Here is a 26,519-nt window from a genome sequence, read left to right as displayed (position 1 = left end):
CAGGCAGCCTAGGCATCAGCTATAATGCACATGGGCACACCAATGGAGTCATCAAAGGCAAGGCACGAAGAATCTGAGGGCCCGCGAAGAGCCCGGGAGCCATGCATTGGGGAATTGTGCAAGTCGAATTCAAATTAACCTAAATCAGAATTGTATCGGGACTCCCAGTCTGCAAGCGCGTGGTGCAGTCGCAGCTAGAGCATATGTGGCCCACCATCGTGGACGCGTGCAGGGATGATCTTCGCGTGATTGTGATTCCGACTCCCACTCATCACTACTCATGGTGACTATTCGTGCAGAAGAGATGGAAAGACACAGCTCCGCCACGGCGAGTTGCGATTGCGCCGGCTCCGCGGCGGACTACGAGAGCTCTACCCAGCTCCGTATGCTGTGCATTGGGCCAAGTCGCCAGATGCCGTTGGGCTCGGTAAGCCGTTGCGTTTAAACGTGCTTGTGCTTGCGCGGACTTTCTCCTGCGACGGAAAGGTCGCCATCGAGGCAAGCAGCTGGATGCATGTGGAGGGGGAGTTGGCAGCGGGTACAGACAAGCAGCACTTCCTGCGAGCTAGATGCGAGTCCCTCCTCCCTGGAGACTCTGTCGATTGCGCATTGCGATCGCGGGAACGGCCAGCAGGGCGAAGTGTCCAACGGCAGCAAAGCTGGGTGGCTGCGCTCCATGCAGCGGTCAGTTGATACGACAGTCGTCCACACGACCAGGTAGGTACATAGGCGTTGCGCCGCCGCTGCACAGCGCACACGATTCTTTGGGGACACGACACCCGAGGGTCTTCGCTAGCCTGGGCAAACTTTGGCGGTCGGAGTGGGCAGGTGACCTCAACGCGTGTGTCTCATAAAGCAGTGGTACATGTATCTCACAGTCGAGAAGCAATGAAGCACGTACCATGCTTATTGCTCAACGACAATCTCCACCACGCATTCCGACCGCTCAACTTCTTTACCGCTCAGCTATCGCTCGATACATCTTGGCAATGCAAACAAATCGCCGCTCGGGCGCATGGGTGTTTCACGCAATGCCGACTGGTCGGCACTTGACGTTGGATGGACCCTTGCTTCCTTTGGTCGCCAGCAGCTCTTGAGCAGGCGCACAGCTGACTCGGAAGTGCTTCCGCCCGCCGGGTCACTAGTGGTACCGATAAGCCACTACTCGAGTGCTTCGCTCCGTTCCATACTCCAGACGACCCGGCTACTCATCCTCACTTCTTCATCCTCATTTCTAGACTTCACTGTTCTTTGCTTCTCCCCGCCCCTCTTCCTGACTCCTAATCCTTCCTCTTCACCTCACGGTACAAGGTCAGCACAGGTGGCTGGCTGGTCGACCGATTTCGTTTTTCTTCACGCACGCTCTTTATCTCACATCGGTGGATTTCCACCCTTTGGACCTCAGTCAGAGTGCAGACACTGCTTTCTACCGACCAGCCACCTTCAGCATACGTCACAGACACAACATGCGGATCTCACGCCGTGTTGCATGTGTTCTCTGCGCAGTCAGCTGTGCTACCATAGCACTTTGCGTGCCAATTACCGAACATCCAAACGTGTATCGGGTCAATACTGCTCGACACGGTGCTTGGGTCGTGCCACAAAGGTTGGAGACGGTCCCATCGGTAACGCGCCCGCCCCTTCCGGAAGAGCAACAAGTCATGCCACCTCTGGCCGCAGGTGTCTTGTCCAACTTGTCGGGGCGCAAGAACGAGACTTTCGAAGTTTCAGTCATCTCCCCACTCAGCGGAGCGCTGAACAACTGCGACCGCGACCTAGCTTACAGCTTTGACGACGGGCCATCAATCTACCACGGCGAGGTGGAGATGCTGTTCGACAATGCGAAAGCGAAGTACACCTCCTTCGTCAACGGCATGAATTGGTCGTGCATCTACGACGAGAACAACGTGCAGACCCTCAGGAAGGCCGTCGCTGCAGGCCATCAGATCGGCAGCCACACCTGGTCACACGCACATCTGAACTCTCTAAGTCCCGAACAGCAGGATCTCGAGATCGAGAGGCTGGAAGAAGCTCTGTGGAAGATCATTGGCCGTGTTCCTGCCTACTTTCGACCACCTTACGGAGAGTGCGACAAGAATTGCGTCGAGCGTTTGAACAAGAAGCACGGTCTGACCGTCGTCACCTGGGACGTGGACAGCGGAGACTCCGTCGGAGCTTCGCCATCCGCATCCATCGCGACGCTCAACGCGCTCAAGTACCCCCAGCCCCACATGCCGCTCTCTCACGAGACGTACCAATCCAGCGTCGAGACGGTTGCCCCAGCTGTTGTTCCCAGCCTGCAAAAGCAAGGCTACAAGCTCATGACCATTCAGCAATGCTTGGGCGGCAAGGTTCCGCCTTACAAGATCATTGGCAGACCACAGGAGCGAGACGAGACGTGGACTTGCGCCAACAACGTTTGAGACGGGTGTGTCCTCGCAACTAGACAGATCCAGGCATTAGTACTAGCAACCAATCAGAACGAGCGGTCAGTGCGGATCGCAAGGCGTCACCATTCTCACGTCTTGCCAGCTGCTTGCTGACGCCTTGGTATCCTGCACCAGTAGTACTTCTGATGAGAATAAGCAGTTCACGGAGATCAGGCGCGGCCCTGCTCTAGACTCGATGCTCCCCATTCCTAGCCATCCCTTCGCATTTGGCCTCACTGGCAGCTGGTCTGTACTCAATGCAAGCTTTTCTATTTCACGTTCGAGCAAGTCGGCGCTTGCCTTCGACAGTGAATGTGACTGTTTGCTTGCATGTAGTGAGCTACCAACGTAGGGGATGCGGCGGTCTCTTTTCTCTCTGGTCTGCTCTTTCACTGTCCCCTGCCTCGGCCACCTCCATCGCCGCCCCCTCTACCTCTGAACCCTCCCCTTCCACGCCCGCGGCCTCTACCACCCCTCGCACCCCGTGCTCCACCACCAGATCCCTGCAGGTGGGGTTTCCAGCTTCCATCCTGCACGACTGGGTGAGGATAATCTCCGGGTGGCTCGCCCCCAGTCCAAGGATGGTGCACGCGTTCAGGAGGTAAAGAAGCGAGTACCGGAAGCCAAGTCTTGACGTAGTCTCCATTCGCATCGTAATCCTTCGATTGTTTAATCACATTGAATTTCCTATATCGCAGAAGCCATTGCTGTCAGCCCTGGGACCGACAATTACCCAGCTGACCTGTGTGCAATGACTCACCGACCAGCTCGAGGATCGTTACCAACACCAGCAACATATTGCCAGTTGCCCCAGTTGGAGTTGGGATCGTAGTCGGCCAGCACAGACTCGAACCACTCTGCGCCTAGTCTCCAATCATAGTAGAGGTCCTTCGTCAAGAAGCTGGCGACGTTCTGCCTTCCACGATTGGACATGAACCTGGCACAAACAAGGGACGCGTCGCCTCAGTCATCAGATCAGACCTAACATCTGAGCCCGTATCGAGACCCACCCAGTCTGAGCTAGCTCGAGCATATTTGCGTCGACAAGCGGCACGCCAGTCTTTCCCTGCGTCCAACGCACGAAGCCATCCTTCGCATTGTCCATGCTGTCAGGGTACAGCCATTGCTGAGCAGTTTGGCCAGCGTTTTTGGGATTCAACACTTCCTCGATGCCGAGGAGGGTGAAGAGCTTGCTGCCGTATTTGGCTCCTACGAAGTGAAAGTAGTCTCGCCACCTGAGAGGAGAATGCCAGAGTCAGGGATCAGCCGCTCAAGACATTGAGATCAGGACATGATCAAAGTACTCACAAGAGCTCAAAGACGATCCAATACCCACCCCCACCCCTGCTCGCGCCTGTTTGCTTGTCCATCTTGGTCGCTTCGTCAGCCAAGAATCGAGGTGAAATCGTTCCGTGCGCTAGAGCAGCAGAGAACTGCAGTGTGCGGAGGAGTCGTCGTCGTCAGGTACATCGGGCGGGCGCAGGCAGGGCAACGTGAAAGTCCGTCTCCACACTCACCTTGGTGGAGTAGTCAGGGCCCAACATTCCATTTCGGGTCTGCTTGTATTGCTCGCCTGGTTTGCCTCTGCCTAGATAGTACGCAGCGCGTGTCAAAGCTTCCGTCTCTCCGCCATTCTGGGCAAATGCAGGAGCTTGAGGTCGGTCTTTGGACGTGGGTGCCTTTAGAGGCCCGGGGTTGTCTCGCAACGGTTTGAGAAGTGTGTTGATGACATGCTCGGGATCTTTGAGATCATCTTTGGCTGATAAGCTGTACGACCCTGCTGCATCCTCCAACTCCACGTCAGCGTAGGGCTTGAGCTTTGAAGGAGCGGGCAAGGGCTCTCTGAACATGTCGGGCGCTTCCACTCGCTTGCGGAAAGAGGTGAAGACATCCGGCAATTCCGAAACGGGAAAGCCTAGATCTTCCACGTTGACCAAAGTCCTATCCCATGGCTGCACCAGTCGCACACCCAGCTTTGACAATGCTTGGCCCAATCGTTTCTCCGTCGTCACCTCTTCAGTATTGATCTGGGCGGATGAGATGATGGTTGCGGCTAAGCTATGGCTGGAGCCAAGACACAAGGATTCTTATGCAGCGCAGACTCACCTCTTTAGACATCCACACTCCTTCTACCGAGTCGCCACGCTTCTGCAGTGCCTCCACTACACGCGGCACAACCACTTCGGGCAGACCAGCCCAGATCGACAGGTCCGAGTTTCTCGACCGAAGCGAGTCACGCACATCGAAGACGGAGTTTGTAAGGTACCTTTCGCGAAGAGCGCAGAGTGGAGTGAGAGTCAGAAAGCGCGCACGGAAAACGAAGCAAAGGAGCATGCATGCGCCGCTCACCTCGTTCGATGCTCGCCACACCTCCAGAACTGGCCCGTTCTGGTTCTAGCCTCTTCGCCCTTGCCCGCTTTCTTCAACCCAGGTAGCCCTCCCACTTCGATCCTTCCCTGATCAAAGACGTAAATTGGCAGCACATGTGTAATGTCCTTCTTGAAAGGCGCTTTGGCTGGCGAAGGGTCTGAGCAGAGCGAGAAGATGGGGTGGTCGTGGAGACGCAGGTCGTTGCGCAGCTAAGGGTACGAAGGGCCAAGCAGCGCATTCAGTCAACGCTTCTAAAAGCATCAGCGGCTCTTCTGAGCTCAAGCACCGGCTCTTGGGAATCCGACACTCACCACCGCTAGAAGCACATTGCGTGAGCCGCTCATTTTGAGATGGAGAGCTTGTAAGGTTTGCGTTTCAGATGGACGGGTCGGCACGACGATTTTCAGCAGCAGCTATGAGGTGAGCGTGGTGGGCAGAAGAGAGCGTCCCCGCATAGGAGGTGACCATTCAACCTTGATCCTATAGAAAAGCTCATGGAGTTTGCAAGTCTCACTCACGTATACTCGCGTAGACGACACATCATCAGACTCACACTGTACAGTCCAATCGCATGACCATCCCACTTGGGACCAACGCGAATCGTGAATGGTGCGCTTTCGGCCAAAAAGCAGATCGACGCGCAATGTGGAGAGAAGCGTACGCAGCAGCAGGCTTAGTCAAAGCTCGTGCAGCTTGCAGCTATAGCAGCAGCTGCGATCAAGTCAGCCATGCAACGCGCGTGTCCTGTACGGTACCAGCATTCGTGATTGATTCAGGGTCCTTGCTTAGGGCAGGCCGGGTGATGTCAGCTGCGACATCCTTGCCCCTCGTCGTGACTGATTCAAGATCGACCCATGACTCACCACTCACCCCTGTAAAATGATCGAGCTGCATCAGCCGTCATCACGCGAGCACAACTTGCAGACCGATGGATGACAACAGCCTCGCTCGCCCAAGTGTGAGTCGCTTTGATCTTCTGAAGCCGTGCATGCACGTCACGCTAGCCTCGCCTCGCCTCGCCTCTGCAGGCCGCCGCATCGATCGCTGACGGCTGCGCTCCGAGCATCACAGCTTTATTGTCTTCTTCTCAACAGCCACTCGCGACTCGTGACTGAAGTCAGACATTGGGACTTTTGTGAGTCTTCATTCATGATGGTCGTTTCCGATCCCTGATCCCTGATCTCTCCACGAGCAGCCTTTCTGTGACGATGCAAAGCATTCAAATTCGAGTACACGCATCGTACACTCGCGAATCAAGTGCACGAGGACGTCGACGTCCCTCGATCCTCGCGTGCATCGATCCTTCTTTTGACGGGAGCAAACGTTCATGTTGATGGTTCACATCGGAATTCACACCCAATTCTTTCATTCGCCATCAAGCTTGTAGTCGCGGCCCTTGAAAGGATCCGAATTGAATGTGCCACGCAGCCTCGAAATCGCGGATTATTCATGGGGCCTCGAATTGCGGACTCGATCACGAACTTGAACAAACTTGAACTTGGTTCAAATCACGATCGAGGTGTGAATATCAGGAATTAAGAGCCAAGATTGATGAGTCAGTCAAAAGTCTTGAGTGGTGATCGACACGCCAAATCCATCTTCGCGATCCACGTGATTGTGATTCATTTGTGATTTGGTTTCATGATTCTTGATTCGTGATTCAATTGACCTTCACCATCGATTCGTGGAGGTTAATCAAAATTGCACGGCGCCATCCTAATCGGTGGAGCCTGATTTACCTTGCATGCGGGACCGACAAAACAGGCGCGTGTGGAGTCAAGAGTAACGTCTGTGCTGAGGATTCACGCACGGTTGTGGATGTAGCCGTGCGTGCATGGCCGACACTCAAGATGACGTCAAGCGATGCGTCTCGATCGCTGCATGCTTGATTTTGTATCAACCGTAAATTCAAAGGTTACACAGATTTCATTCACATTATAGATTCTTCATTGCGTATGATTCATCGGGATTTTCACCTTAATTCAAACAGTCACGTGATAGATTAAATTTGTGCCCAGCATATCCACGCGATCACTCACTCTTCACTCTTGACTCAGACTCACCGCCTCACACACGCTTGGCTGGCTCTTTGTTGCTGTGCTCACCGTGTCATGCTCGTATTTGGTTTTGTGACTAAAGCGTCGACCTGCAAGCCTCTACTACTCACGGTTCAAACCTCGCACCCCAAAGAAGACTTGGACTCGTGAATTTTGAATCAGAATCAAAATTTCCAATCAAATGATTTCGTTGGAAGTCGATGAGAGGGTCGGAGCTACAGCTGTAATAGGTAGGACATGGCATGCGAAGCCCAGGCTTCTCGCATGTCTTGGCGCCGAGGTCTTGGAACGCGCGCGCGTCTCCCGAGAAACCGCGTGACTTTCCAAGGCGTCGCTTCCGGGCGCAGCAGCAGCAGCCCGCTATACATCCATATGCATGCAGCTAGCATGCATCAGTACAGCCCACTGCAGCGGGGCTGTATGAGTTGTCCTGCCTGTTCACTGGTCACTTAATCTTGAATTGCGTGACTGCTGCTGCGTACCTGGCTGTAACAGGCGCGAACGATTGATTTCGCGTCCGCGTGCGGTGGCTGTGCCGAGATGAGTCAACCGGTTGCGTGGAGGTCTTGCGCAGCGAAACCGCTTATGGTTCTGCTCCTGGATGGCACGCCTACCTGCACGTATATGCACCCGCGTCCGAACAGCTGATGCTCGCAACCTCAAAAACCTCTTTGGCTGCTGGAGCTTACTAAGTCATCATCACCAACTACCATCTCCAACTTTCGTTTTTGAGCGCAGCCATCCAAACACCTCGTCGTTTTCCCCAAGCCCCACGACGAAAAGGCAATACTCAGAGAGTAGTGACCACTCCGTCATCGACACTATGCCTTCCTTGGTGCAGCGCGCGGCCTCTCTGGCCACCGAACAGCTCCATACTTTGGAGCGCAGGCAAGATTATTGCAGAGACAGACTTGGTGAGCTCACGTATCGGCCAGCATTGGCCTCCTAGCTTTTCAGTCGTTCATCGTGACTGACCAGTCCTTGTTTCGCCGCATCCTTAGGAAGGGTGTATGAATGCTCCAGGTGGTCCCGAGGCGCTAGAATCGGTACCGGTGCGTACACTTTTCGCTTCTTACGTTTAACAAGCGAGGTGGCGAGGGCAAGAGGCTCAGGCGCAATTACGTGAAGGTTTTACATATTGAGCAGTCCATCCTTCCCCTCTCCTTTCTTGCAATCGCAGGTATCGGAATCGCGGTCTTCATCATCATCTTGATCCTTCTGTGCAGCGTGGCCGGCAGGAGAAAGCGGCAACAAGGCTATTTCATCCGACCCTCGAACAACATGCAGCAGCAGCCCACATTGAATTACAATCAGCAACAGGGTGGTGGCAATCCGTACGCAGCAGGCGGCTACAACTCCAACTACGCACCTCAAGGTCAGGGAGCAGGGCAAGGATACAATGCTTATGGAGCAGGCTACGGTCAAGAAAACCAGAACCAATACGGATATCAGAACTCGGGCTACCCACCTGCTGGCGGCGCTTACCAGCCACCCACTAGCCCACCCGAAGGTGGCTACAAAGCCCCAGAAGGACCGCCTCCGGGCGACAATGGAGGATCTTTCGCCCCTCCACCCGGACCACCCCCTCCCTCTTACCAGCCAGCAAGCAAGGCTTAGGTGCTGAGGTGATGTGCGACTCAGGAACGTCCAGACAGGCTGCGTTGTGCGGATAGTTGGCAGGCGATCGCAGATCAACCATGAAGGCGTCCCACAACAGCGCCAGCAGCTTCATTCGAGACCTGTACATACCCTTCACGAATCATGCATTCGCGACGATGCAAGTATGAAATCTCATTCGCTAGGATATGTGAGATGCGTGTCTGACGGGTTCGTCTCAATCGACGGCGTGCGTTGCAGGCCGCTTGGTGTGCGAGCTTACGCCCCTACGGCCCGCCGAAGCGAGCCATCCTTCTCGCCCTCATTTCCTGAGGGCTCAATTGCTCTTCCTCCTCCTCAGAATCATCATCTTCGTTGCCACCTTTGGCGCCCTCGAGCGCCTCTTTGGCAGCTCTCTCAGCCAGCTCAGCCCTAGTCGCCTCGCCTCTTTGTCTCCTCTCCTCATCCTCTCTCTCCTCTTCGGCCTTCTTCTTCGCCTCCTCGCGCAACCTTCTGATGCGTCCGACATCTTCGGGCGTGCTGGGTCTGTCTTGCCTCCTCGTCGAGGCGCCTCCATCGTCTTGCCATTCGAAAGCTGACCAGTCCACATCGTCACCCCCACCTTCGACGTCGCGCATCGAGGCGGCCAGTGCTCGTTGCAGATCCGCATCTTCGTCATCGTAGGTTCTATTCGTGCTGGGTCCAGCAGGACGTGCACGAGCCCAGGCGGAAGCTGATACTTCTTCAAATCCTTCACTTCCCTCCGACAGACTATGAAATGCATCCTCGTCATCCTCCTCCTCACCGACCCCAATTTGCCTTCGTTCCGGATTAGAAAGCGGCCCTGTATCATCATCTCCCTCGTCCTCATCATCGTCGAGGTCAGCTACATCCTCGTCATCTCGAGATGCGGCTGCTAGCAGAGGATCCAAGAATGGAGATCTAGGATTAGATCGAGAAATGATCACTTCTTCCTCATCCTCTTCTCCGTCTGAGCCGATCGCTATAGGGTCCTCTCTACCGCCACCTCCGCGCGCTCTTCGTCGCCGTCCACCATTGCCGCGAACACCTGCACCACCGATGTCGATTGCACGCGTGGGTCGAGATGCCGAAGCAGAGGTGCCTGTGGAGGATGAAGTGGAGTTCTGAGCGACTGTCTGCTGGTCGCCTGTCATCGCGCCCAAGCTTGCTTCCATAGCTCTCATAAGCTCTTGCTCGTCGTGATCGATCGCAGCACGGCTCTTCTGGCCTTGGCGAGCCGCTTTGTCCTTTTGATCGGCTCGAGAGTGTCGGCGATTGCCGGCGCTGGGCCGGGCAGCAGAGTCCGTTGGGGCAAGAAGAGTGCTCGACGAACTCCGCAAAGTGTCGTCCGCTCTGAAACGCCTTCTCGACGGCGCGATCTCGTCGACGTGCTCGTCCGTCTCGTCTTGCGAGACGCCACCTTCTTCTTCACTCGCGCTGTTAATACTCCGATTGCGCCGTGTGCCCCTTGGTGCTGCCGGAGATTGACTGGTAGATGCAGTGTCCACTGGTACACTTACCGCGCCATCTCCCTCGCTCGCGTCAAGCATGCTTGCGCGCAGGGCTGCTTGAAGCTCAGCATCCTCTTCGAAATTATCGCGTGAAGCTGAGCTTGCGGATGGACCGCTTTCACTGCTAGGCCGGAGACCCTGCGCTTGTTTGGTGATGGCTGAAGCGGAACTGGCGTTTGAAGCGAGCACTGCATCAGCGCTGGGAAGTGCCTGCGCAACTTCGTCCGCTGTACTTGTAGACAATGGCACGCCCATAGCATCCTCAGCAGCTACGATGGCGAAGACGGAGTAGCCTGCGCAGACATGTAAGCGAAAGTACGTGTGAGCAACGTGATCGAGAAGGGTTACCTATCCCACGTCAACACAAGCTCACCTTCAGACTCCGCCTGGTCGAGCAATGCCCCTAAATATGATGGGCCTACCCACGCTGGCGCATCTATGCAAGAGTTGAGATTGAACCTAACATAGACGCAACGTTGAGTGTCCGCTTCAGCCACTGCCGGCTAGCGAGCGGCATTCTCAACAAGGACTTACCACCAGCCCTGTCCGAAGCGACGTAGACAAAACCAATGCTGTTCCAGATTGAGAATGAAAGCGAGCTGCTTCTCAGGCTCGTTTTGGAAAGCGCTCATCGCCTGAGATCGCCAGCGCACGAGCTGTAAGCCCCATACAGACAGCGCCTTCTCCAATACAGTGGCGCTGAAGAAGCCTGCAACAGGGGTGAGGATGTGGAAGGTTGATTTGAGCAGTTGACCTGGTGCAATCAGCTAGCGATACCTATCTTTTGTCCCCCTTCTGGTACTGACCCGTAGCATCAACGTTGAGACTGCCTTCATCTCCGCCCCGCGACGACCACGCCTCAGAGTCTAGCTGCGCCCGTTCTAGATCATCCATCTGCGCGGCGATCTCTGTGACAGGGTAGAACGGCAAGACAGTCAGCCAGCAAAGCGCGGTCACCGCACAAGAACGCGCGAAACCTGAACACACCTGCCAGCTGAGAGGGATCAAAGTAAGGGCCCTGAAGTAGGGCATTGAGAGCGTGCTGCGCGCACAGCATAGATCCCGGTTCTTGTCGCTCTAGAATGCGTGGCAGGGCAGCACTGGTCAGCGTCGTTCAGAAGCAGGCAAACTAGCTGGAACTTCCACTGACCATGGTGTATCACGCTAAGTAGCGTCTGCGCTTCCTGACTGGACGCCATCCTCAGTGCTTGTCAAAAAGTCGAGTCTCGTGGCTGGCCCGCGTTCAGACCCAGTCGTCCCAATCGATTGGTGTTGTCGAAGAAGAGGCGAGGGACACTGCGAATGGCGTGCAAGTCCCAGCCCGTCTCGGCCAGATCACGGTTGCAGGTCGTCGAAAGTGAGGAATTGGGCTTCTGTGTCATGTGAGCATGAACAACTGGGAGTCGCGAAACTTGGTAGTCGAGCTCGACACCGGTCCGCATCACAGACGCTGGTGAGCGGATCAAAAAACCATGAATCGAAGCGCCTGACGCGCGTCGCTTCATGCTCGTTGCACCGCCTCTTGATCTTGATTTCACGAGTCACGTGTTTCAAAAGAGCTGGGCGAATCTTTGAATCGTGAGTTCTTTGTTAGAGCCCACCAACAGCACACATGCGAGTCATCCCCACCCTGTACCCCTCCTCTGTTCTCCGACCATCATACGCATATCACAGTATCCATCACTATAGAGGAGCTCCACGTCCAGTCATTTCATCCCAGCATCGCCAAGCGCACCATGCTCTTGTCGTCGTTCGCGGGCGCGGAGGCGAAAGATCGGTGCATAACGTGCTTGTCCAGACACTCTGAGCGAACTTGCTGGTCGTCTTCACCATGAACTGGCTCGCTCAATTCGACCCATATGCGGGATCTATCCCTCCATCGCAGGGTGCAAGTAGCTCGTCTCGTCAGCCTCCCTATATACATGGGAAAAACAACAAACGAGCTCATCGTGCCAACTCACCGAGCCGCACCCCTTCTGCGACCACATCGACTGCTTCTCACAGCGGCAGAGAGGGTTCCTGTGGCCCTACACAATCACATTTCGCTAGTACCACTCCTGTCGAGGCGCATTGGACGCCAGCTTCACATACATCTCCCACTAATGCTCCTTTGGGTCGACCGGCAAATGCGCGGAGTTCACCGAATGCTCATTTTGGAGCGAGTGCTGCCAGCCGCAGCGCGACGCAAGGATCGAAGCATCATCGTATGAAATATAGGCCTCCTCCTTTTCCGAGTCGAGCTCCTGCGCCAAGTCGGTCTACTCCTTCGATTAGACCCAAGCCGACCGACTCTGGGTCTTTTGGCGCGAGGCCCAATGCCATCCACCATTTGGGATCGCAAATGAATGGTCCCGGCTGCTCTTCGAATCCGGCGCGACCCCAAATCCACATGAAGTGGCCTGCCAGCCATGGAGGCTACAATCAGACTTCGGTGAGTGGTCCATCGTCACGCAATGGTGCGGGCTGTTGTGGGTGGGTCTGACCATGAGCTCCGTCGGCCGCTCCACGGTACTCAAATTAGAAAGCCGTCAGGGCGACAATCCACGAAGCGGCCGGCCCTGTGCAGCAAAACCTGGACGCCTCGAGAACACGCGAGTCAGCAAATGATGGCGAGATCCCGGGACGTCCCAACACCATTCCGCATGCTTCTTCAAGACCACCACCACCTCCTCCCAAGCCAAGAGTGCCCATTCTTGCGCCACGTGCGCCAGCGAAGAGAGCTGAAGACTACGTGCCGGGAGAATCAAAGACCTTCATTCCGTTACGGAGCGAGAATAGTCCAATGGCTCCGGCGATCAGACTCGATACTGGGCGCACTATTGCAGGTTCTACTCAGCAAAGTATGTGGAAGGCCTTTCAGAGATCCGGTGGCGCAAAGGAATTCGCACCATCACCGCCACACCCCTCCAACTTAGCGCAACCACCAATCATTGCTGCGGCTGCGTCGAGCAGAGCCAAGAAGCACGATGGGAGGGCACCGCCGTTACTCCCTGATGCACCGTTAGGTAGGGGTAGCTTAAATGATCCTCTCGATGCCTCTCGCGATGCTTCTGTATCCTCTTCAATGAGAGCTCCTCGCGTGGACAGCACATCACTTCCGCAAGTCCACTCCACGTCTCTAGGTCCAGATTCAACACTGGCCGAACGGACTGACTCGACAGCCAGCCGAGGTGTAGGTCCACATTCACCAGCTTTGTCCGACTCGGCAGAAGACAAAATGTCTCCACACGGCTCTGAGATTTCGGCCATGGAGCTAGTCAGCTCGGAGGCCTACGAAGATTCCGAAAACAGTATCGCAAAGACCAGCAATGCTGCGCGCCTGTCGCGAACACCTTCCGATGATTGTCTAGAGCAGCAGTCGGCAGAAGACGAAATGTCTGCACACGGCTCTGAGAATTCGCAGATGGAGATTATTGGCTCGAAAGCCTCCGAAGACTCTGAAAATAGGATTGCTAAGACCCGCAATGCTGCGCGCCTGTCGCGAACACCTTCTGATGATCCTCCAGAGCAGCAGTCGGCACAAGACGAAATGTCTACACACGGCTCTGAGGATTCGGAGATGGAGACAGTTGACTCGAAAGCCTCCGAAGACTCTGAAATAAGGTTTGCAACGACCAGCAATGGTGCGCGCCTGTCGCGAACACCTCCCGATGTTCATTTAGAGCAGCAGTCTCTTGGTCAAGAGGTTGAAGCTCAAGCCGGCAGACGCTTTGAGCAGAAAGCCGCCGCTACGGCCAAGGGTCCATTGGTTGGAGGGTCTCCATTGCCAGGGGCTAGAGGGTCGCCCCAAAAAGTCGCTGCAGCTCGACGTGCGGGGGATCTACGCGCTACGATCGAGCCAGTGTCGCCTGACGTCCATGCACGACAAGAAGACGCCCACGACCTAAGGCACGAAGATATCTCACATCCTCGTAAAAGACTTTGCCGATCTTCATCGCGTGAGCCCCCGCCGCTCTTGCCGGAGGAGTCCATGGCGGTGGAGCAAGAGGGAGACATTGATGTATCAACATCTCGCGAGTACCTACCACCGCCGCAGAGCTTGCCTGCTGTGGCCGGAGGTTGTGACGAACTGGCTGTTGAGCGCATGTCAGCTGCGATGTGCGGAGACGACGGTGCTGCTCTCAATCACAATGCAGCGTCGGTCGAAGCGACCTCCAGTGATGATGAACCGCTGGCTACCGGCTTGGCCAGAAACCATGGACGCACACCCTCGCCGAGCGCGATGCGACTGAGCTCGACATCATCGTGCCGGCTTCCAACGCGTCAAATGTTCATGATTCCCCTCGATTCTCATGAAATCGCGCGGACACCGATGCAGGCTGCGCACGCCTTGAGGAGCCGACACGCGTACAATACCCTCGCGTTCGTCAGTCGCCTGGGCAGCATCGTCATGTCAACTCCGCAACACGCGCTTGGGCCGCTTTCCAACTTGAATGGCGGGACTTCGACATCGTCGCCATCGCGTAGAAAAGTCTCTGACGTCAAGCGGTTAGCTCCGAGCATCATGGGCTTTACAAGCTCTGACGCGACCGGTCTCGGTCCGCTGCCGGGGCAGGTAGGCCTTTCGTACGCGATGCCTAACGGCGAGGGTCGCCCGCGAGCCCACTCTGAATGGCTGAAACCAACTCCACACATGGCTGGAGCTACAAGTTTGGCGCCGATCAGGATATATGGCTCAACTGAGGTATCCTTTGCGACTGGGGGCTCGGATGGGACTGTCCACCGCTGGCGCTGGCACGGGCTCAGCACGAGCACAGCAGATGTCGAGCGGATGCACAGAATGCACGATGGGCCCGTTGTTTCCTTGACGAATCTGCCAAGACACCACCTTATGGTGTCGCAAGGCGGTGCCCACTCCGACCAGCTAATCGGTTATCGCTATGATCATCCCGCGGTTGCATTCAAGTGGACGACCAAAGATCCTGTCGCTCATCTTACGCACGCGCTTCACGCGGATCTGTTCATGGCCACGGTGCGGCGGACTGATCATGAGCAGCTCAAACTCTACGACGTCCGTTGCGATGCTGGCGGTTCGCCGCGAACGATCGCAAAGCCGGTGATCGTCGCCGGTTGGCAAGCGACTCGAACTCCGGCCTACCTGGGTCGCCCTGCCTTTCACGCTAAACAGCGGAATCTCGTTGCACAAGGCACTGAAGAGGGGCATGTCCGTGTCTTCGACCTGCGCAAGACAGGACAGCCTCTTTTTGAAGAGCGCATCAGCCAATCCCCGGTATATGACGTGGTGTGGTCACCTCCCAGGGAGCCCACTCTGAGTCTCTACGCCCTCGATACGAGCACTGCGAAACCTCTGTGTCACCGACTCGAATTGACGACGTCATAGGCCTCACTCGACATTCACGGCATTCTCACTTGTTGAAGTCATGCTATCTCCTCGGCACTCTCACGTCATCTGTATTGTAATTCCCATCACGAAATGATCACCATTTTCTACGTCTCTCTGGCTAAAGCTGGCAACACAAGTCGTGAGTGCTGTTGACCAGCTTAGTGCGGCGCATCTTCACCACCTGCCTGCGTTTGTCGTTTGACGAGTCCTTTGATAGCTGCGCGCGCGTGGACAAGTCTGAATCTCCTCTGCTGGGCTTCCAGTTCAGATTGCCAAAAAGTCCGCTGCGATCAGGCTGCAAGGCAGATTGGAAGGGGCAGGACAGGTGAGCAGATACAAAGGCGACTGAAATGGGCTCGCTGAAACGACGCATCTGTGCTGCGTACTTACAGCTCAAGACTGAACTCGGGATCGATGGATTTGTGGAATGCAGGGACCTCCTGCTCGCCCTTTGCATCCTTGTATTTGTCTCTCCAATTGAGGTACTCCACCACCTTTGCCAAAATGGGCGAACTGATCTCTCCGAACCTCATTTCGGCATTGCGCGACTCGGCAAAGCCTTCCTCTTCCATAGCTGCGCGGATCGTCTCGCTTGCTTGAGCCGCCTCCCAGCGCACTTTGAACTTGTCGTCCTCCTGTTGCGCAGAAATCCGCTTGCTATCAGCTGCAGCGGGGCAGAGCTTAGGACCACATCGTAACGCACCGAGCTGACGAGCGTCACAAATTCGGGCCTTCCGCGTTCCTGGCTCTTTTGAGGATCGACTTGAGGTGGAGGCGATCCTTCATCGTCGGTCTGTCAGGGAATTGAGTAACGACATCCGATACGTTAGTGTGACTAGCCCATTTGCCTCGGCCATCGCGAGACTTACCGCAGGCATCTTGAATGATTGATAAGGTGCAGCTTGGTGCAAAGGGCACGTCTAGATAGCGTCTGACAGGGTGGATGTACTGCACTTGCTCGCCTTCGATAGGGATGTAATGCGATATCGGTGTGACTAGCTTGCTGGGGCAGTGATCAAGTCAGGAAGGAGGCGTGGTGTACTGGGCTCAGGCTCTCGACGAAAGCTTTGACTATTGGTAGTGGCAGGTGAGATGCGCTCAGGCCCGATGTGTCGGGGGCCTCTCTCACTTGTGCAGCGTCGAAGGAGCCGTGGTCTGCGTGATGAGGTGCTGTGAAACGCTTGATTCGTGATTGAGCTCAGCTGAGGCGAGATCGAATCACGTGTATGCAGCAACGCTGTCTGCTCGATGGCACTGTATCAACCAACAAAGTCAATCTGTGTCGAAACTTTGTTTCATCCCAGACTAATCAGAATCCTCGTGATCCTGACGGATTGGTTGCTGGATCGCCTTTGCATAGGTCTTGAGGCGCGGCTGGTACCTGTGTGCGCCAATCTGATGGTACGAGCGCTGTGCAGAATGCTGGTCGATGAGGAAAGATGGGAGGCAAGGTGAAAGCAAATTCGCCTCAATCATGGTCCAAGCTTGCATCCGCACGGTGTGTGAGTCTTGATCAGTCTGCCGCAACTTTGGCGGACGAGCGGGGACCGCGTGCAGGCGGCATGTGATGGATCTCCGTCCAGAAACGGATGTCCATGCAGCAACTTTGAAAGGGCATCATCACGTGGTAGGCTGCACCTGTTGGCGATTTCTTCTCGACTCAACTCAAGACCCACGACTCACGACTGTTGACTTTCGGCTTCGAGCATTGGACAAGATTTGATCCTTGACTCACGACTGCCAATTCAAAGTCTAGGGTGAGGCTCGGTCTCAGTCACGTCTGAGCTCTGCACTGAAATCACTCCTTCGAGAGACGATTGCCTTCGACCTTCCTCGCGCTCTGTTTTAGTCCTCTTGCAGCGGAGTGCGAGTCAAGTCATATCGAAGGACGCTCGACCAACACCCGTCGGCAGCTTCGTCGCACACATCTGCCGATCCTCAGTCCACGGCCCTTCAGCAAAATGTCGCCTTGAGCATTGCCAAGCTATTTGATGCGGCTAGGTCTTCACATTGTGCAAGCACTTTGTCTTTGACGAATTCATCTCATCTCGCTAGCAATGTCCGCTCGGCCAATCATTGTGATCACGGGCGCCAACGCCGGGCTCGGATTCGGAACAGCACAGCGTCTCCTAGTCCAGCTGTCGCACGCATTGCCCCCGGACACTCGGCCAGACTGGAGCCTATCTAGCTCTCATTCCTCTGACAGCGAGGCTACGCCGTCACCTTTCGCTGCTCCTAATGGGTGCACTTTGGTCCTTGCTTGTAGGAATCTGAAGAAAGCGCATGCGGCGAAAACCGAGCTGCAAACGCTCTTGTGGAATCTCGCTCGCCTGCCAGAGACCTCCGAGTCTTTGTGCGATGTACCTAGACAGAGCTTCAAGCATGACGAACACCAATTTGCCAGTGGAGACATGTCGGCTCGTGGGGATTACAGCAGAGATGAGAAGGGAAACTTGCTCGAATTGGATCAACGTGAGCCGAGAGCAGCTGCCGCATACAGGCGACGCTTCTGCGAAGGGACGCAGATTGAGGTTGTCGAGCTTGACTTGAACAGCATGTCTAGCGCCCTGAGCTGTGCCAGCGAGGTCACACAGAGGTGAGTGTCTTGCGCAGCTGCCGAGGTCAAAATCAGTGACTCATCCCCGTCGTCTAAATAAGGTATGGCTATATCACGCATCTCGTTCTCAATGCTGGAGGTGCCGCTTGGATCGGCTTGGATTGGCCACTGGCTGTCTGGCAGGTGCTTACCAGCTTGCACGTTGCTGTCACACTGCCGAAGTACAAACTTCAAAGGTCAGGTGATCGCAGCTCAGACGGATACGGATGGGTCTGGCAGGCGAATGTGGGTGCACACTACGTCGTCGTGAGTAGCATGCTTCCTGTCATCACGGCGATTGAGCAGTGACTCAAGCGCACTGCTCCTATACGTGGCGACAGACAAGAGCATTGTTACCCGCTCTGCGGGCCAGTCCGTTCGACACCCCCTCTCGCATCATCTGGACAAGTTCCATCGAGGCATTAGAGCGACACTATGACGCGCGTGACCCTCAATGTCTCGACAGTCAGAGGCGCCACTGCCCTTACGAGTCAAGCAAATACCAATGCGAGCTTGCGTCAATCGGACTCAGCCAGAGGCTTCATGCATCGCTGTTCGATCGCCAGCACCACGGCCTTCAAGTCCACACTAACGGTGTTAAGCGGCATTCGCCTGAGAGCTTTGTAGTCCATCCAGGCGTAGTGGCAAGCAGCATCTTTTCCGAATTCCTCAACGTGGTGCTAGCTTGGTGCATGCACGCCGCCTTCTATTTCGTGCGTGCTGCTAGCAAAGCAAATTGCTCATGGGCTCTTCTGATGGCTTTTGCAATTCCCGAACAGGCTCGATGGACATTTTCGCCGAATCACCCCATTCAGCCATATAAAGGAGCAGTGGCAGCTTCTCACGTGGCTCTCGCACCCCGACACTTGCTCAGCCCGAGCCTGCGGTACGGCTCGTGCGCCAACTTTTGGGGGCAAGAATACGTTTCATCTGGCAGGGTCGACGGCTGGTCGGATGAAAGTTCGGCTTCCGGGTTGGTGAAGAAAGGAAAGGAGGGAAAGGAGGGAGACGTGGTTCGAAAGAAGGCGGATCAACTGATCGAGGCCCTAGAAGATATCACGAGGGATGTGTGGAAGAAGAATATGAAGGGAGTGCCGGAGAATCTGCATGGAACTCATCGGGACCGCAAAGCAGATCACGCGGGAGAGCAATTTGACATTCGGTCAAAGTTCCAAAGCGGTGATGTACGACGAAGGACTCAGGCAGATGAGCTGGCAGAGACCTGATGCAATGCACATTCAAGTGCTCATACTCTTGCCTTTGTGGCATGAGGGACTGCTTGTATCGGTAGTCAGTCACGAGTGGTGAGTTCGCCGACTGCTTGCGGGGCTGCTGGCGGTGCTCATCCGTCCGCACGAGGTGATGAGACTAGCCTAGTCCATCAGCAATCGCTCTTCCAGTCAAGACCCGGGAGAGCAGGGTAATAATTGGCAAGGCGTAGCCTACTACGGAATCCCACATCCACACTCAGACTGTTGAAGAAGCATGCATCCATGCGTAGCACAGCGGCGAGAAGCAGGATCACTGAGGAACGTGCGCTGCGCAGATGCGAGCCCGTCTTGTGTTGGCAAGCTGAATTGTTCCCCACTAGTAAGCGGCGGCGTGCTTGCAGAGGCGCTCACCGGCGCATCGTTGGCTTCGTTTTGCCCTTGTGGTAAGTTGAGATGCTCGCGCTGCTGGTCGAGCTTGTCGCTCATCCACTGTTTGATTGTAACGCCAGAAGCTGGTAACTTTGAGCAGGGAGCTGTCTTTCATCGAGGATGGGGACCCGAGCGTGCATCTTGAGCACTTAGCTCGGCGATGCGTCATGTCGATCCACTCATCAGCATCTATACATTGCGATCCAGGAGCAGGGTTGGCAAAGCGGCGCCGCTACCTTGTGCTCTTGTTTCCTCATGTTCACGTGTCGGGGCCTTGACACTGAACGCCGCGGCTGGAAGTGCAGTCAAAGTGCCAAGAATGTTGTTGAATCAGGAACAGAGTCATTCGTCTTGACTCGACCGACTTGCTTCGCTATAGCGTGCATAGTTGAGTCACAGTACGCACACGGGATGCTGATTGGCCTGGATTGTCTTCACGCGGGTCCACGTTCATCATTAGGAGCCAACGGCACGAGGTAAGCTTCACGCCGACTCGGACTGCCATCCATGCTACTCTGTTCTTGCGTGACTTCACCCATCAGGTCACTCCGGGCCGCCGCCCGTATTTGACTTGGGCTGAGGAACGTCAAAGACCTCAGCTTGATCATCTCGATGGTCTTTGTGCAATTGCTGTCCAGAAATCTCTTCTTCACGTTCTCTACACACAAGTTGCTTGGCACCATTGCAAACCTCCCACCTACGTCGAGCTCGACCCCTTGTTGCATTGCTGACTTCTCACAGCAGTCGTCGATCGCCATGCACGTCGTGAATAGCGTCACAGACGATCAGCTCATAACCAAGCGGGCCGTTGTGCAAGTCAGCCCTCCATCGCCCTCGCAAGACTTGCGCCACAGATGCTCTTTGCAAGTGCCTTGGATGTAAGTCTTGCCTGAGGCGCTGGCTGGTTGCAAAGCGCCGATCCTACTGCTACGCTGGGCGCTTCTACCAAGTAATCAGAGCCATGTCGCGGCGAAGTCCGACACAGGATGTGGACATACCTGCGTGGGTACACTGATTTACGGCAAGATGCCCATGCAGCGAAGGTATAAGAGGGCACCCATCGTCAAAATCAGTCGCGACCGTCTTCTCTCATTCAGTCCAGTCAAGCCTTCAAATCTCTCAATCGATCTCATCAGCTGACAGCTGGCAGGCAAACAAACGCAAACGCTCAGAGCAACGCAGAAAGCGCACTAAACTCTAAAGCACACAACCCGAAGTCTAGCACCCCACGTGAGCATGAGAGCTTGTTTGGAGGCAAGCTTGTTCGCGCATGATTGGCTGACGCGTTGCTCCATACTTTTGATCCGAGGAAGAGCACCTTCACCATGAAGCTCAGTATCGCTCTGATCACGCTCTGCTTTGCCATCGGATGCGCAGTCGCTGCACCGCACATGCGAGAAATAGACATCGGCAGGAACCCGGGACTCAAAAAGTTCGCACTTGCCGACCTTGTACCTCTCACGAAGGGGAAGCATCGAGAGCCTCGCAAGGTTTTCGTCAGCAAACCGAATGCCAAATGGGTGCATCTAGTGACGGACGATGTGCCCCCTCCACGCGGCTGAGGTGTGCACGCTCGCGGCTGAGGTTCAAGAACAGGTGGTTCACAAACAAGCGTGCCCTTCGTAGTTCCCCATCACGAACACAAGCTGCAATTCCACGGTGATCGACGGGGCACGCGGTGGAAGCGAAGTGGTATCACCGTGCTTGGGTGGACATCTGGGCCCTTTCGCCCACACGTTAGTCACTGCTTCTGGACTAGGGCTACCCAAATCCACTCATTCGTGCACACTTTCACCTCACCCAAGGTTGGCATCGGACAAGGTGGCATGATTGTCCGTAATAATTAATCACTAGCCCCATTCACTTGATTGATAGATCGATCACCGATTGCGCAGCGCTTAAAGCGTGTTCCTTCAGCTGCGTGAGATATTTACGGTAGGAGTCGTGCGAGATTCGCACTTATCCCGGCCGGGCTCTGCTCCAAGGTCTCTTACGCAAATGGTGCGACGCACCGTCACAATTGAGAACAATTTTGGGTGCGCAAGACCACAATGCCCCAATCGTGAATGAGCACGTCACCGGAGTGCTTAGGGCCTGATACCACGTGGGTGCTTTGCTTCTCTTCGGCTATGACAGTCGAGCTCGAGCCATGCCTTATATCAGCGACTGCCTCGACTGAGAAAGGAAGGCTGCGATGCCGTCCGATATGATCCTATCGGCGACGAGCACTGGGGTACGCCAAGCCGCCGTAGCACGTCTTGAAAATGCGATTGAAGGCGTTTAGAGGGTAGACGGTACTGATCCAATTTGGTAAGCTCAGTGAACTGCACTGGCTATGCGTGCATCGATGCGGTGGACGCTCGGCCAAATATACCGATACGCGAGTATCCCAGCGTGCCTCTTTCAGCCCACGATTGCGCCGCGTACCGGTAGCACTTCCCTTGGCGCTCGTGGAGTCGTTGTAAAAGCTAGACATTGGAAGGATTCAGTCGAACGGCAGTGTCGTAAAAGGCTGCATCGCTTCTGAATATCTTTCTGGGTCCACATGCAGGACATCACTCACCTTCACACCAATCACAATTGTCCACCTACGTACTGAGCAGGTCTCGGTGCGGCAGGCATCCCACACCTTTTGACATTTCTGCCAGAGCACTAAGCGAATCTTCGGCTGGACCGCAAGGCACCTCTCTTAATCAAGGTGCGCTTGCTGCGACCTGTGCATAGTTCCTGCTGCATCGCTTGCTGACGAGCTAGCCCCCTTGCTACCACCGATCCGCGATTTCAAGACCCTTACGCAATACGATGAGAGCATCCATCTCGATCGCGTACTGCTTCAGCATCGGCTCGGCATTCGCACTGCCGCTCATCTCGTCGCCAACCATCGACGGCAATCCCGGACTGGACAGGCATGCATTTGGCACTCGATGGGACGAGCCCTTGACGAACTACGCGAGGCCAGGGGGCACACCGAGTCTCACAAACTCGCTGCTCTTGCCGCAAACAGCCAAGATTGCGGGGTTGTCTGGTGGCTCGCGCGCTGGCCAGATGGAGAAGAAGAGGTTGCAGAAGTACGCTGATAGCCTTGGGCAGCCCGAGAGTAGACTCAAGAATCCTGAGCACCATGGCCATCAAGGCCACGCACAACAAAAGGAGCATCATGGCAATGGGGAGAACCACCAAAAAGCTGAGAAGGCGTCGAAAGAGGCAACGAGCAACTCCAGGGTAGAGTTTGGCGGCGCCGGACGCTGGGGGCTTGGTCCCTTCTCGCACAAGCAAGGAGCATACTTTGACGAGCCACGCATCGTGCATGGCAAGTGAAATCATCCGTACAAGTGTGCTCTAGACTTGCAGGGCAAAAGTGCTGTAGCGACCTTCTCACCATATGGTTCGCTCTCGTGCATACCGATCCAAGTTCATCCTTAGCGACTTGTGTCCAGCGCACGCGATTGGAAAGCCAAAAGCGAAGAGAAAAAACCAAGAGATGCAATACGCTCATGAGATTTCTGCTCGCCTCAATCTTCTGCCTGAGCAGCGGAGCGGATTGTGATGTCGAATGCTCACAAGTGCTGGTACACTTATTGTTTCAGCGTTCAGCTCGCCGTGCCACCTGGTAGCTATTGAGAGTGAGAGGTGGCAGGCAGGCTAGCAGCGGTGGCGAAAGCATGGCGGAGGTGCGACCATGCATGTGAAGCGTGATTCGGGAACGAGGAGTACCTTGCGGCGTTCCGCGTACGCCCTCATCGGCGGCTATACGCCCAAGCAATTGCCAGGTAGCCAGGGTCCCGGGTAGAGTTGATCGAGTCAGAGCGCAACAGACATTGCTGCCAGGCACGTATGACTTATTGCGGGCCCGCGTGCACAGGTGGCGCCTGGCCGCCTTTGCCTTTCTTTGCCATTTCCTGCACGTCGAATGGGTCGATCGATTTGTACCGGACCGTTGCGCCAAACAAGATGCCGATTTTGGCGTCATCTAAGCCACGAGTGGCGTTGACAGTAGACCAACGCCAGCTCGAAGCGCTGTCTGTATCGTGGCGGCCAGCACAGGAGTCATGCATGTGGCCTCCGAGTTCTTGGCCGGCGTGTATCGAATCAATTTGACCGTGCGACTTCTCCACTTTGGTGCCTGATAGGTTGTCTACATGCCGTGCTCGCACCCTTGCTTTCATTCCTACAAATGTCCGTCGAAGAGCCGCTGCTGATTGCGTGAGGTTGCCGGGGACTCAACACCAACTCACCTTCTGTCTCACATCAGCATTTCACTCCACAATCGTCGTAGATCTTAAAGTCTAGGCAGAGCTGGCCTCTGCTCGACGAAGACCCTTGAGACATTCCTCGATCAACAACCTTCCATCCTGCTAATTCGTGCCTAGCGAGAGCAGGCTCTTGCAGGTCAACTTTCGACCCTTCGAAGCGCTCATGCGTCAATTCATCGATCTAAATTCTATCCTTTTCCTTCTGCACGTGCTCTTCTTGCCCTGCCTGGCTGCTCCTGGATATGCAGGGCCGTGTGATGGGATCGTAACGCCTTGTCGCGCTCTGGAGCCCCGGGCTTCGCAGAGCGGCGTCAAATTGCGAGAGATGCTGGTGCAGAGAGGAATCCTAAGCACCCTGGGCAAGGTTTGGAAGAGCACGAAGAGTGGGCTGCGTCTCAAGAGGAAGAGCTCTTCTGTCGCATCGCACTCCTCACCTACCCCAAGCTGGAGCAGCTCATCAAGCTCCTCTTTCAGCATGTCGGATCGCTGGGCACCAGGATTCGCTCCTTCGCCTATCCGATCGCCCAGCCAGTGGAGTCCAGCCGCATCCGAGATGCGTCCGAAGAATGGAGATCCACATCATTACCCCGAAGTCGTTCCGGAAAAGTCGAGAAGAGGAGTGAGTGAGCGAGCGCAACCTCGGAGCGCAACCTCGGGCGGCCTTGATCCGCGGCTCGTATCCGGCCTCTGAGCTTTATTTTGATGCCCTCGCTTTTCCCTCTCTTAGAAGACCGAGTCAAACCCGGACACGCCAGAGACGCGTAAGTCGAGCGATTCTTCGCTGTTCTCGCTGCCCGAGCACTTGCTGAGGAAACCAATAACAGTTTCGCGAGCAAGCAGCATCAAGAGCGACGCCAGCACCATACCTTGGGCAGATGGTCGCCATCATCCCGAGACTCCACGATCACCATTGTGGAAATCTGCCAGCCCTTCACCTGCCTTTGTAAAGGCAAAGGAGGCAAGCCCTGTTGCGAACGCTCCAGCATACGAGAAACTGATTCGTCAGATCTCTGGACGTATTAAGAACCCTCAGCCTGGATGGCCGCTCAATCTTCCCCAGCTGAAGCGCATGGCGAATGGAAAAGTTCGACCTAGGACCGATTTTGAGAAGGCGCTCACCGAGCAGGAGAAGAAGCGAGGTTGAGCAGAGCAAATCTGTCAGTCCTGAACGTTAAGGTGCACTACCCATGATTCGTATTGCATTGCAGAGGACAAGCTCAGAAGGGCAGACTGCATTAGCTTAGCTTCGACGCGATCGGGGAGGCACAGGTTCTTCAAAAGCGTGCCTTCCAGCACGCCCCGAAGATTGTCCACTGGACTTTTGCGCTGGCCAAGCGAGCCGGGGCTCTGGAGGGAGCGATAACAGTCTTCAGCTATTCGGCTTCCCATACAGTCTGCACTTCGATGCTGACATCGATGTCTTCCGGCTTGAGCTCAATATCTGGAGCCTGGGGCTGAGAGCCTGGAACCGCTCCTCTTGCCATCATGGGCGCTCCATACGTGCGCGCCGCTCCCCACCCGGGGCTAGCATTGAAGTCGCTCACCTCCACGCATTTCAGCGAAGCAGTGCAGCCCAGCGCGGCGGCGTAATCCTCGGCTTTCACCCTCGCATTTCCCGCTGCTCGTCGACGCAGATCGCTCTGCGAGGAATCTCGCGTAGCTTTAGTCAATTTCCATCCTACCCTCTGCAAGGAGACGTGCGGAATGGCAGAGACTGTCGTGATGATGTCTGAAAGCTGTCCAGTGTCAGGGAGCGAGCAACGCGATGAGCGTTGCGCGGCGTGCTCTCATCAGAATGGTAAATTTTCACAAAAGCGCGAGCGCTCTCACCTTGGCAATGTCCCGAAAGGTGGCCTCCACCGCAGTCTGAGCTACAGACTTGCGCTTCTTGCGCTTTGCCTCATCGTCATCGATGCCATACCAAGGAAGGGTGACTGTCAAGCTCTCCATACTCCACGCCGCGACCGGCGCGGTTAGAGCAATAGCGCCATTCGGATCCTTGGGTGCCAGATCGGAGAGAATGCCGGAGAGCTGAGCAGCTGTTCTTCTGACTTGAGCGCTCGCCTGAGACAAGACCAGCAGCTTGGATCGAGTCAGTAAAGCCATGCGGCGCAATGTGAGCAAGCCAGACCTTGGCTCACCTCCTCCTTGCTGACGTGCTCGTAGCGGATCTGAAGTTTCAGCGTTGCCAATTCAGCCTTGTGCGTGGTCTGAGCTTGACCACTGACGCGAATGGTCGTCGGCATCTGGACGCGCTGCTCGCAAAAGTCACAGCTGGAGGTGGATGGACGCTTGTCGGCGTTGTCTATCTACGCTGTCAAATCGATGGCGCAGCTCTCGAGGGAGTCACAGGCCGCAAGCGCGTGGAGAGTAACGGTGTTGAGCGACTGGTGCGATAAGCGGATGGTCGCTTTCGTCCCCGATGACACTTTCGCAAAAGCTTCGCAAATGAGAGCATCACCTCGTCGTCATCCAATTCTTTTGGTTGTCAGCTGTTAAGACGAGGCTGAGCGCCATGCCATGCATCTAAGACGAAAGAATCGGCTGATATGACGAGCGTACCCCGCGCCCCCAAAGCTCACTCATCGCGCACAACGCTCACCAGCAGCAGCGTCTCTGATGTTCCTGCGCTGGTCTTGGCGCATCCACAGACAACTCAGCACAGCCACACTCGACGAGTCTCGTCACGATGCAGTGATCGA

At 55.5% G+C, this 26,519-nt stretch overlaps 11 protein-coding genes across 11 annotated transcripts; 7 read left to right on the top strand and 4 right to left on the bottom strand.

The window, feature by feature from the left end:
* Positions 1-1,661: 1,661 nt before the first annotated feature.
* IE81DRAFT_284295 (glycoside hydrolase/deacetylase) lies at positions 1,662-2,423 on the top strand (the record flags this gene model as incomplete). Its single annotated transcript, XM_025511588.1, has 1 exon — positions 1,662-2,423. The coding sequence occupies one exon, from the start codon at positions 1,662-1,664 to the stop codon at positions 2,421-2,423; it is 762 nt and encodes a 253-aa protein (XP_025373500.1).
* A 173-nt stretch (positions 2,424-2,596) lies between these two features.
* Positions 2,597-5,404, bottom strand: IE81DRAFT_319240 (cryptochrome). The gene is made up of 8 exons (XM_025512665.1): positions 5,111-5,404; positions 4,779-5,008; positions 4,536-4,695; positions 3,947-4,456; positions 3,738-3,862; positions 3,440-3,664; positions 3,190-3,366; positions 2,597-3,116 (listed from the first exon to the last, which is right to left on the bottom strand). The coding sequence occupies exons 1-8, from the start codon at positions 5,141-5,143 to the stop codon at positions 2,819-2,821; spliced, it is 1,758 nt and encodes a 585-aa protein (XP_025373499.1). The 5' UTR covers positions 5,144-5,404; the 3' UTR covers positions 2,597-2,818.
* A 2,258-nt stretch (positions 5,405-7,662) lies between these two features.
* On the top strand, positions 7,663-8,660 carry IE81DRAFT_319239 (hypothetical protein). The gene is made up of 3 exons (XM_025512664.1): positions 7,663-7,770; positions 7,858-7,908; positions 8,037-8,660. The coding sequence occupies exons 1-3, from the start codon at positions 7,680-7,682 to the stop codon at positions 8,471-8,473; spliced, it is 579 nt and encodes a 192-aa protein (XP_025373498.1). The 5' UTR covers positions 7,663-7,679; the 3' UTR covers positions 8,474-8,660.
* On the bottom strand, positions 8,631-11,434 carry IE81DRAFT_319237 (Josephin-domain-containing protein). The gene is made up of 6 exons (XM_025512663.1): positions 11,135-11,434; positions 10,972-11,061; positions 10,791-10,892; positions 10,519-10,693; positions 10,358-10,443; positions 8,631-10,277 (listed from the first exon to the last, which is right to left on the bottom strand). The coding sequence occupies exons 1-6, from the start codon at positions 11,181-11,183 to the stop codon at positions 8,740-8,742; spliced, it is 2,040 nt and encodes a 679-aa protein (XP_025373497.1). The 5' UTR covers positions 11,184-11,434; the 3' UTR covers positions 8,631-8,739.
* Positions 11,435-11,519: 85 nt separating this feature from the next.
* On the top strand, positions 11,520-15,502 carry IE81DRAFT_4960 (hypothetical protein). Its single transcript, XM_025517394.1, has 2 exons — positions 11,520-12,415; positions 12,506-15,502. Exons 1-2 carry the CDS (start codon positions 11,816-11,818, stop codon positions 15,323-15,325), a joined length of 3,420 nt encoding a protein of 1,139 aa, XP_025373496.1. The 5' UTR covers positions 11,520-11,815; the 3' UTR covers positions 15,326-15,502.
* Positions 15,459-16,391, bottom strand: IE81DRAFT_4951 (POZ domain-containing protein). Its single transcript, XM_025517393.1, has 4 exons — positions 16,198-16,391; positions 16,032-16,121; positions 15,719-15,963; positions 15,459-15,623 (listed from the first exon to the last, which is right to left on the bottom strand). The coding sequence occupies exons 1-4, from the start codon at positions 16,204-16,206 to the stop codon at positions 15,593-15,595; spliced, it is 375 nt and encodes a 124-aa protein (XP_025373495.1). The 5' UTR covers positions 16,207-16,391; the 3' UTR covers positions 15,459-15,592.
* A 612-nt stretch (positions 16,392-17,003) lies between these two features.
* IE81DRAFT_4902 (NAD(P)-binding protein) lies at positions 17,004-19,280 on the top strand. Its single transcript, XM_025517387.1, has 4 exons — positions 17,004-17,924; positions 17,987-18,191; positions 18,266-18,637; positions 18,704-19,280. The coding sequence occupies exons 1-4, from the start codon at positions 17,386-17,388 to the stop codon at positions 19,148-19,150; spliced, it is 1,563 nt and encodes a 520-aa protein (XP_025373494.1). The 5' UTR covers positions 17,004-17,385; the 3' UTR covers positions 19,151-19,280.
* Positions 19,281-19,605: 325 nt separating this feature from the next.
* On the top strand, positions 19,606-19,959 carry IE81DRAFT_4941 (hypothetical protein). The gene has a single exon (XM_025517391.1). The coding sequence runs from the start codon at positions 19,725-19,727 to the stop codon at positions 19,917-19,919; it is 195 nt and encodes a 64-aa protein (XP_025373493.1). The 5' UTR covers positions 19,606-19,724; the 3' UTR covers positions 19,920-19,959.
* Positions 19,960-22,108: 2,149 nt separating this feature from the next.
* IE81DRAFT_4894 (hypothetical protein) lies at positions 22,109-22,976 on the top strand. Its single transcript, XM_025517386.1, has 2 exons — positions 22,109-22,262; positions 22,351-22,976. The coding sequence occupies exon 2, from the start codon at positions 22,367-22,369 to the stop codon at positions 22,880-22,882; it is 516 nt and encodes a 171-aa protein (XP_025373492.1). The 5' UTR covers positions 22,109-22,262; positions 22,351-22,366; the 3' UTR covers positions 22,883-22,976.
* Positions 22,977-24,142: 1,166 nt separating this feature from the next.
* On the top strand, positions 24,143-24,961 carry IE81DRAFT_343947 (hypothetical protein; the record flags this gene model as incomplete). The annotated part of the gene is made up of 3 exons (XM_025515759.1): positions 24,143-24,436; positions 24,545-24,578; positions 24,642-24,961. 3 exons carry the CDS (start codon positions 24,143-24,145, stop codon positions 24,959-24,961), a joined length of 648 nt encoding a protein of 215 aa, XP_025373491.1.
* IE81DRAFT_319234 (hypothetical protein) lies at positions 24,707-26,352 on the bottom strand. Its single transcript, XM_025512662.1, has 3 exons — positions 25,959-26,352; positions 25,648-25,881; positions 24,707-25,553 (listed from the first exon to the last, which is right to left on the bottom strand). Exons 1-3 carry the CDS (start codon positions 26,061-26,063, stop codon positions 25,191-25,193), a joined length of 702 nt encoding a protein of 233 aa, XP_025373490.1. The 5' UTR covers positions 26,064-26,352; the 3' UTR covers positions 24,707-25,190.
* Between the last annotated feature and the right edge of the window lie 167 nt (positions 26,353-26,519).

This window comes from Ceraceosorus guamensis (assembly GCF_003144195.1).
Source record: "Ceraceosorus guamensis strain MCA 4658 unplaced genomic scaffold IE81scaffold_1, whole genome shotgun sequence".
In the NCBI taxonomy this organism is placed as follows: Eukaryota; Fungi; Basidiomycota; class Exobasidiomycetes; order Ceraceosorales; family Ceraceosoraceae; genus Ceraceosorus; species Ceraceosorus guamensis.
This window is presented reverse-complemented; position numbering and strand designations above follow the sequence as displayed.

What these genes read in the sequence shown, in the direction of transcription:
- IE81DRAFT_4902 (XM_025517387.1), top strand. Translation starts at nt 17,386, where the DNA reads ATGTCCGCTCGGCCAATCATTGTGATCACGGGCGCCAACGCCGGGCTC. An exon ending in GCCAGCGAGGTCACACAGAG is followed by an intron (nt 17,925 to 17,986) that starts GTGAGTGTCTTG and finishes CGTCTAAATAAG; the next exon opens with GTATGGCTATATCACGCATC. An exon ending in TGGGTGCACACTACGTCGTC is followed by an intron (nt 18,192 to 18,265) that starts GTGAGTAGCATG and finishes ACGTGGCGACAG; the next exon opens with ACAAGAGCATTGTTACCCGC.
- IE81DRAFT_319234 (XM_025512662.1), bottom strand. Translation starts at nt 26,063, where the DNA reads ATGCCGACGACCATTCGCGTCAGTGGTCAAGCTCAGACCACGCACAAG. An exon ending in AGCACGTCAGCAAGGAGGAG is followed by an intron (nt 25,882 to 25,958) that starts GTGAGCCAAGGT and finishes GTCTTGTCTCAG; the next exon opens with GCGAGCGCTCAAGTCAGAAG. An exon ending in CCTTTCGGGACATTGCCAAG is followed by an intron (nt 25,554 to 25,647) that starts GTGAGAGCGCTC and finishes GACACTGGACAG; the next exon opens with CTTTCAGACATCATCACGAC.
- IE81DRAFT_319240 (XM_025512665.1), bottom strand. Translation starts at nt 5,143, where the DNA reads ATGAGCGGCTCACGCAATGTGCTTCTAGCGGTG. An exon ending in GCAATGTGCTTCTAGCGGTG is followed by an intron (nt 5,009 to 5,110) that starts GTGAGTGTCGGA and finishes TCGTACCCTTAG; the next exon opens with CTGCGCAACGACCTGCGTCT. An exon ending in TGTGGCGAGCATCGAACGAG is followed by an intron (nt 4,696 to 4,778) that starts GTGAGCGGCGCA and finishes TCTTCGCGAAAG; the next exon opens with GTACCTTACAAACTCCGTCT.
- IE81DRAFT_4941 (XM_025517391.1), top strand. Translation starts at nt 19,725, where the DNA reads ATGCGTCATGTCGATCCACTCATCAGCATCTATACATTGCGATCCAGG.
- IE81DRAFT_4894 (XM_025517386.1), top strand. Translation starts at nt 22,367, where the DNA reads ATGAGAGCATCCATCTCGATCGCGTACTGCTTCAGCATCGGCTCGGCA.
- IE81DRAFT_319239 (XM_025512664.1), top strand. Translation starts at nt 7,680, where the DNA reads ATGCCTTCCTTGGTGCAGCGCGCGGCCTCTCTGGCCACCGAACAGCTC. An exon ending in TTATTGCAGAGACAGACTTG is followed by an intron (nt 7,771 to 7,857) that starts GTGAGCTCACGT and finishes CCGCATCCTTAG; the next exon opens with GAAGGGTGTATGAATGCTCC. An exon ending in AGGCGCTAGAATCGGTACCG is followed by an intron (nt 7,909 to 8,036) that starts GTGCGTACACTT and finishes TTGCAATCGCAG; the next exon opens with GTATCGGAATCGCGGTCTTC.
- IE81DRAFT_4960 (XM_025517394.1), top strand. Translation starts at nt 11,816, where the DNA reads ATGAACTGGCTCGCTCAATTCGACCCATATGCGGGATCTATCCCTCCA. An exon ending in GAGGCTACAATCAGACTTCG is followed by an intron (nt 12,416 to 12,505) that starts GTGAGTGGTCCA and finishes TACTCAAATTAG; the next exon opens with AAAGCCGTCAGGGCGACAAT.
- IE81DRAFT_319237 (XM_025512663.1), bottom strand. Translation starts at nt 11,183, where the DNA reads ATGGCGTCCAGTCAGGAAGCGCAGACGCTACTTAGCGTGATACACCAT. An exon ending in CGCTTCGGACAGGGCTGGTG is followed by an intron (nt 10,444 to 10,518) that starts GTAAGTCCTTGT and finishes CGTCTATGTTAG; the next exon opens with GTTCAATCTCAACTCTTGCA. An exon ending in CGACCAGGCGGAGTCTGAAG is followed by an intron (nt 10,278 to 10,357) that starts GTGAGCTTGTGT and finishes ATGTCTGCGCAG; the next exon opens with GCTACTCCGTCTTCGCCATC.
- IE81DRAFT_4951 (XM_025517393.1), bottom strand. An exon ending in TTGTGACGCTCGTCAGCTCG is followed by an intron (nt 15,964 to 16,031) that starts GTGCGTTACGAT and finishes TCTGCGCAACAG; the next exon opens with GAGGACGACAAGTTCAAAGT. An exon ending in CCCGAGTTCAGTCTTGAGCT is followed by an intron (nt 15,624 to 15,718) that starts GTAAGTACGCAG and finishes TCTGCCTTGCAG; the next exon opens with CCTGATCGCAGCGGACTTTT.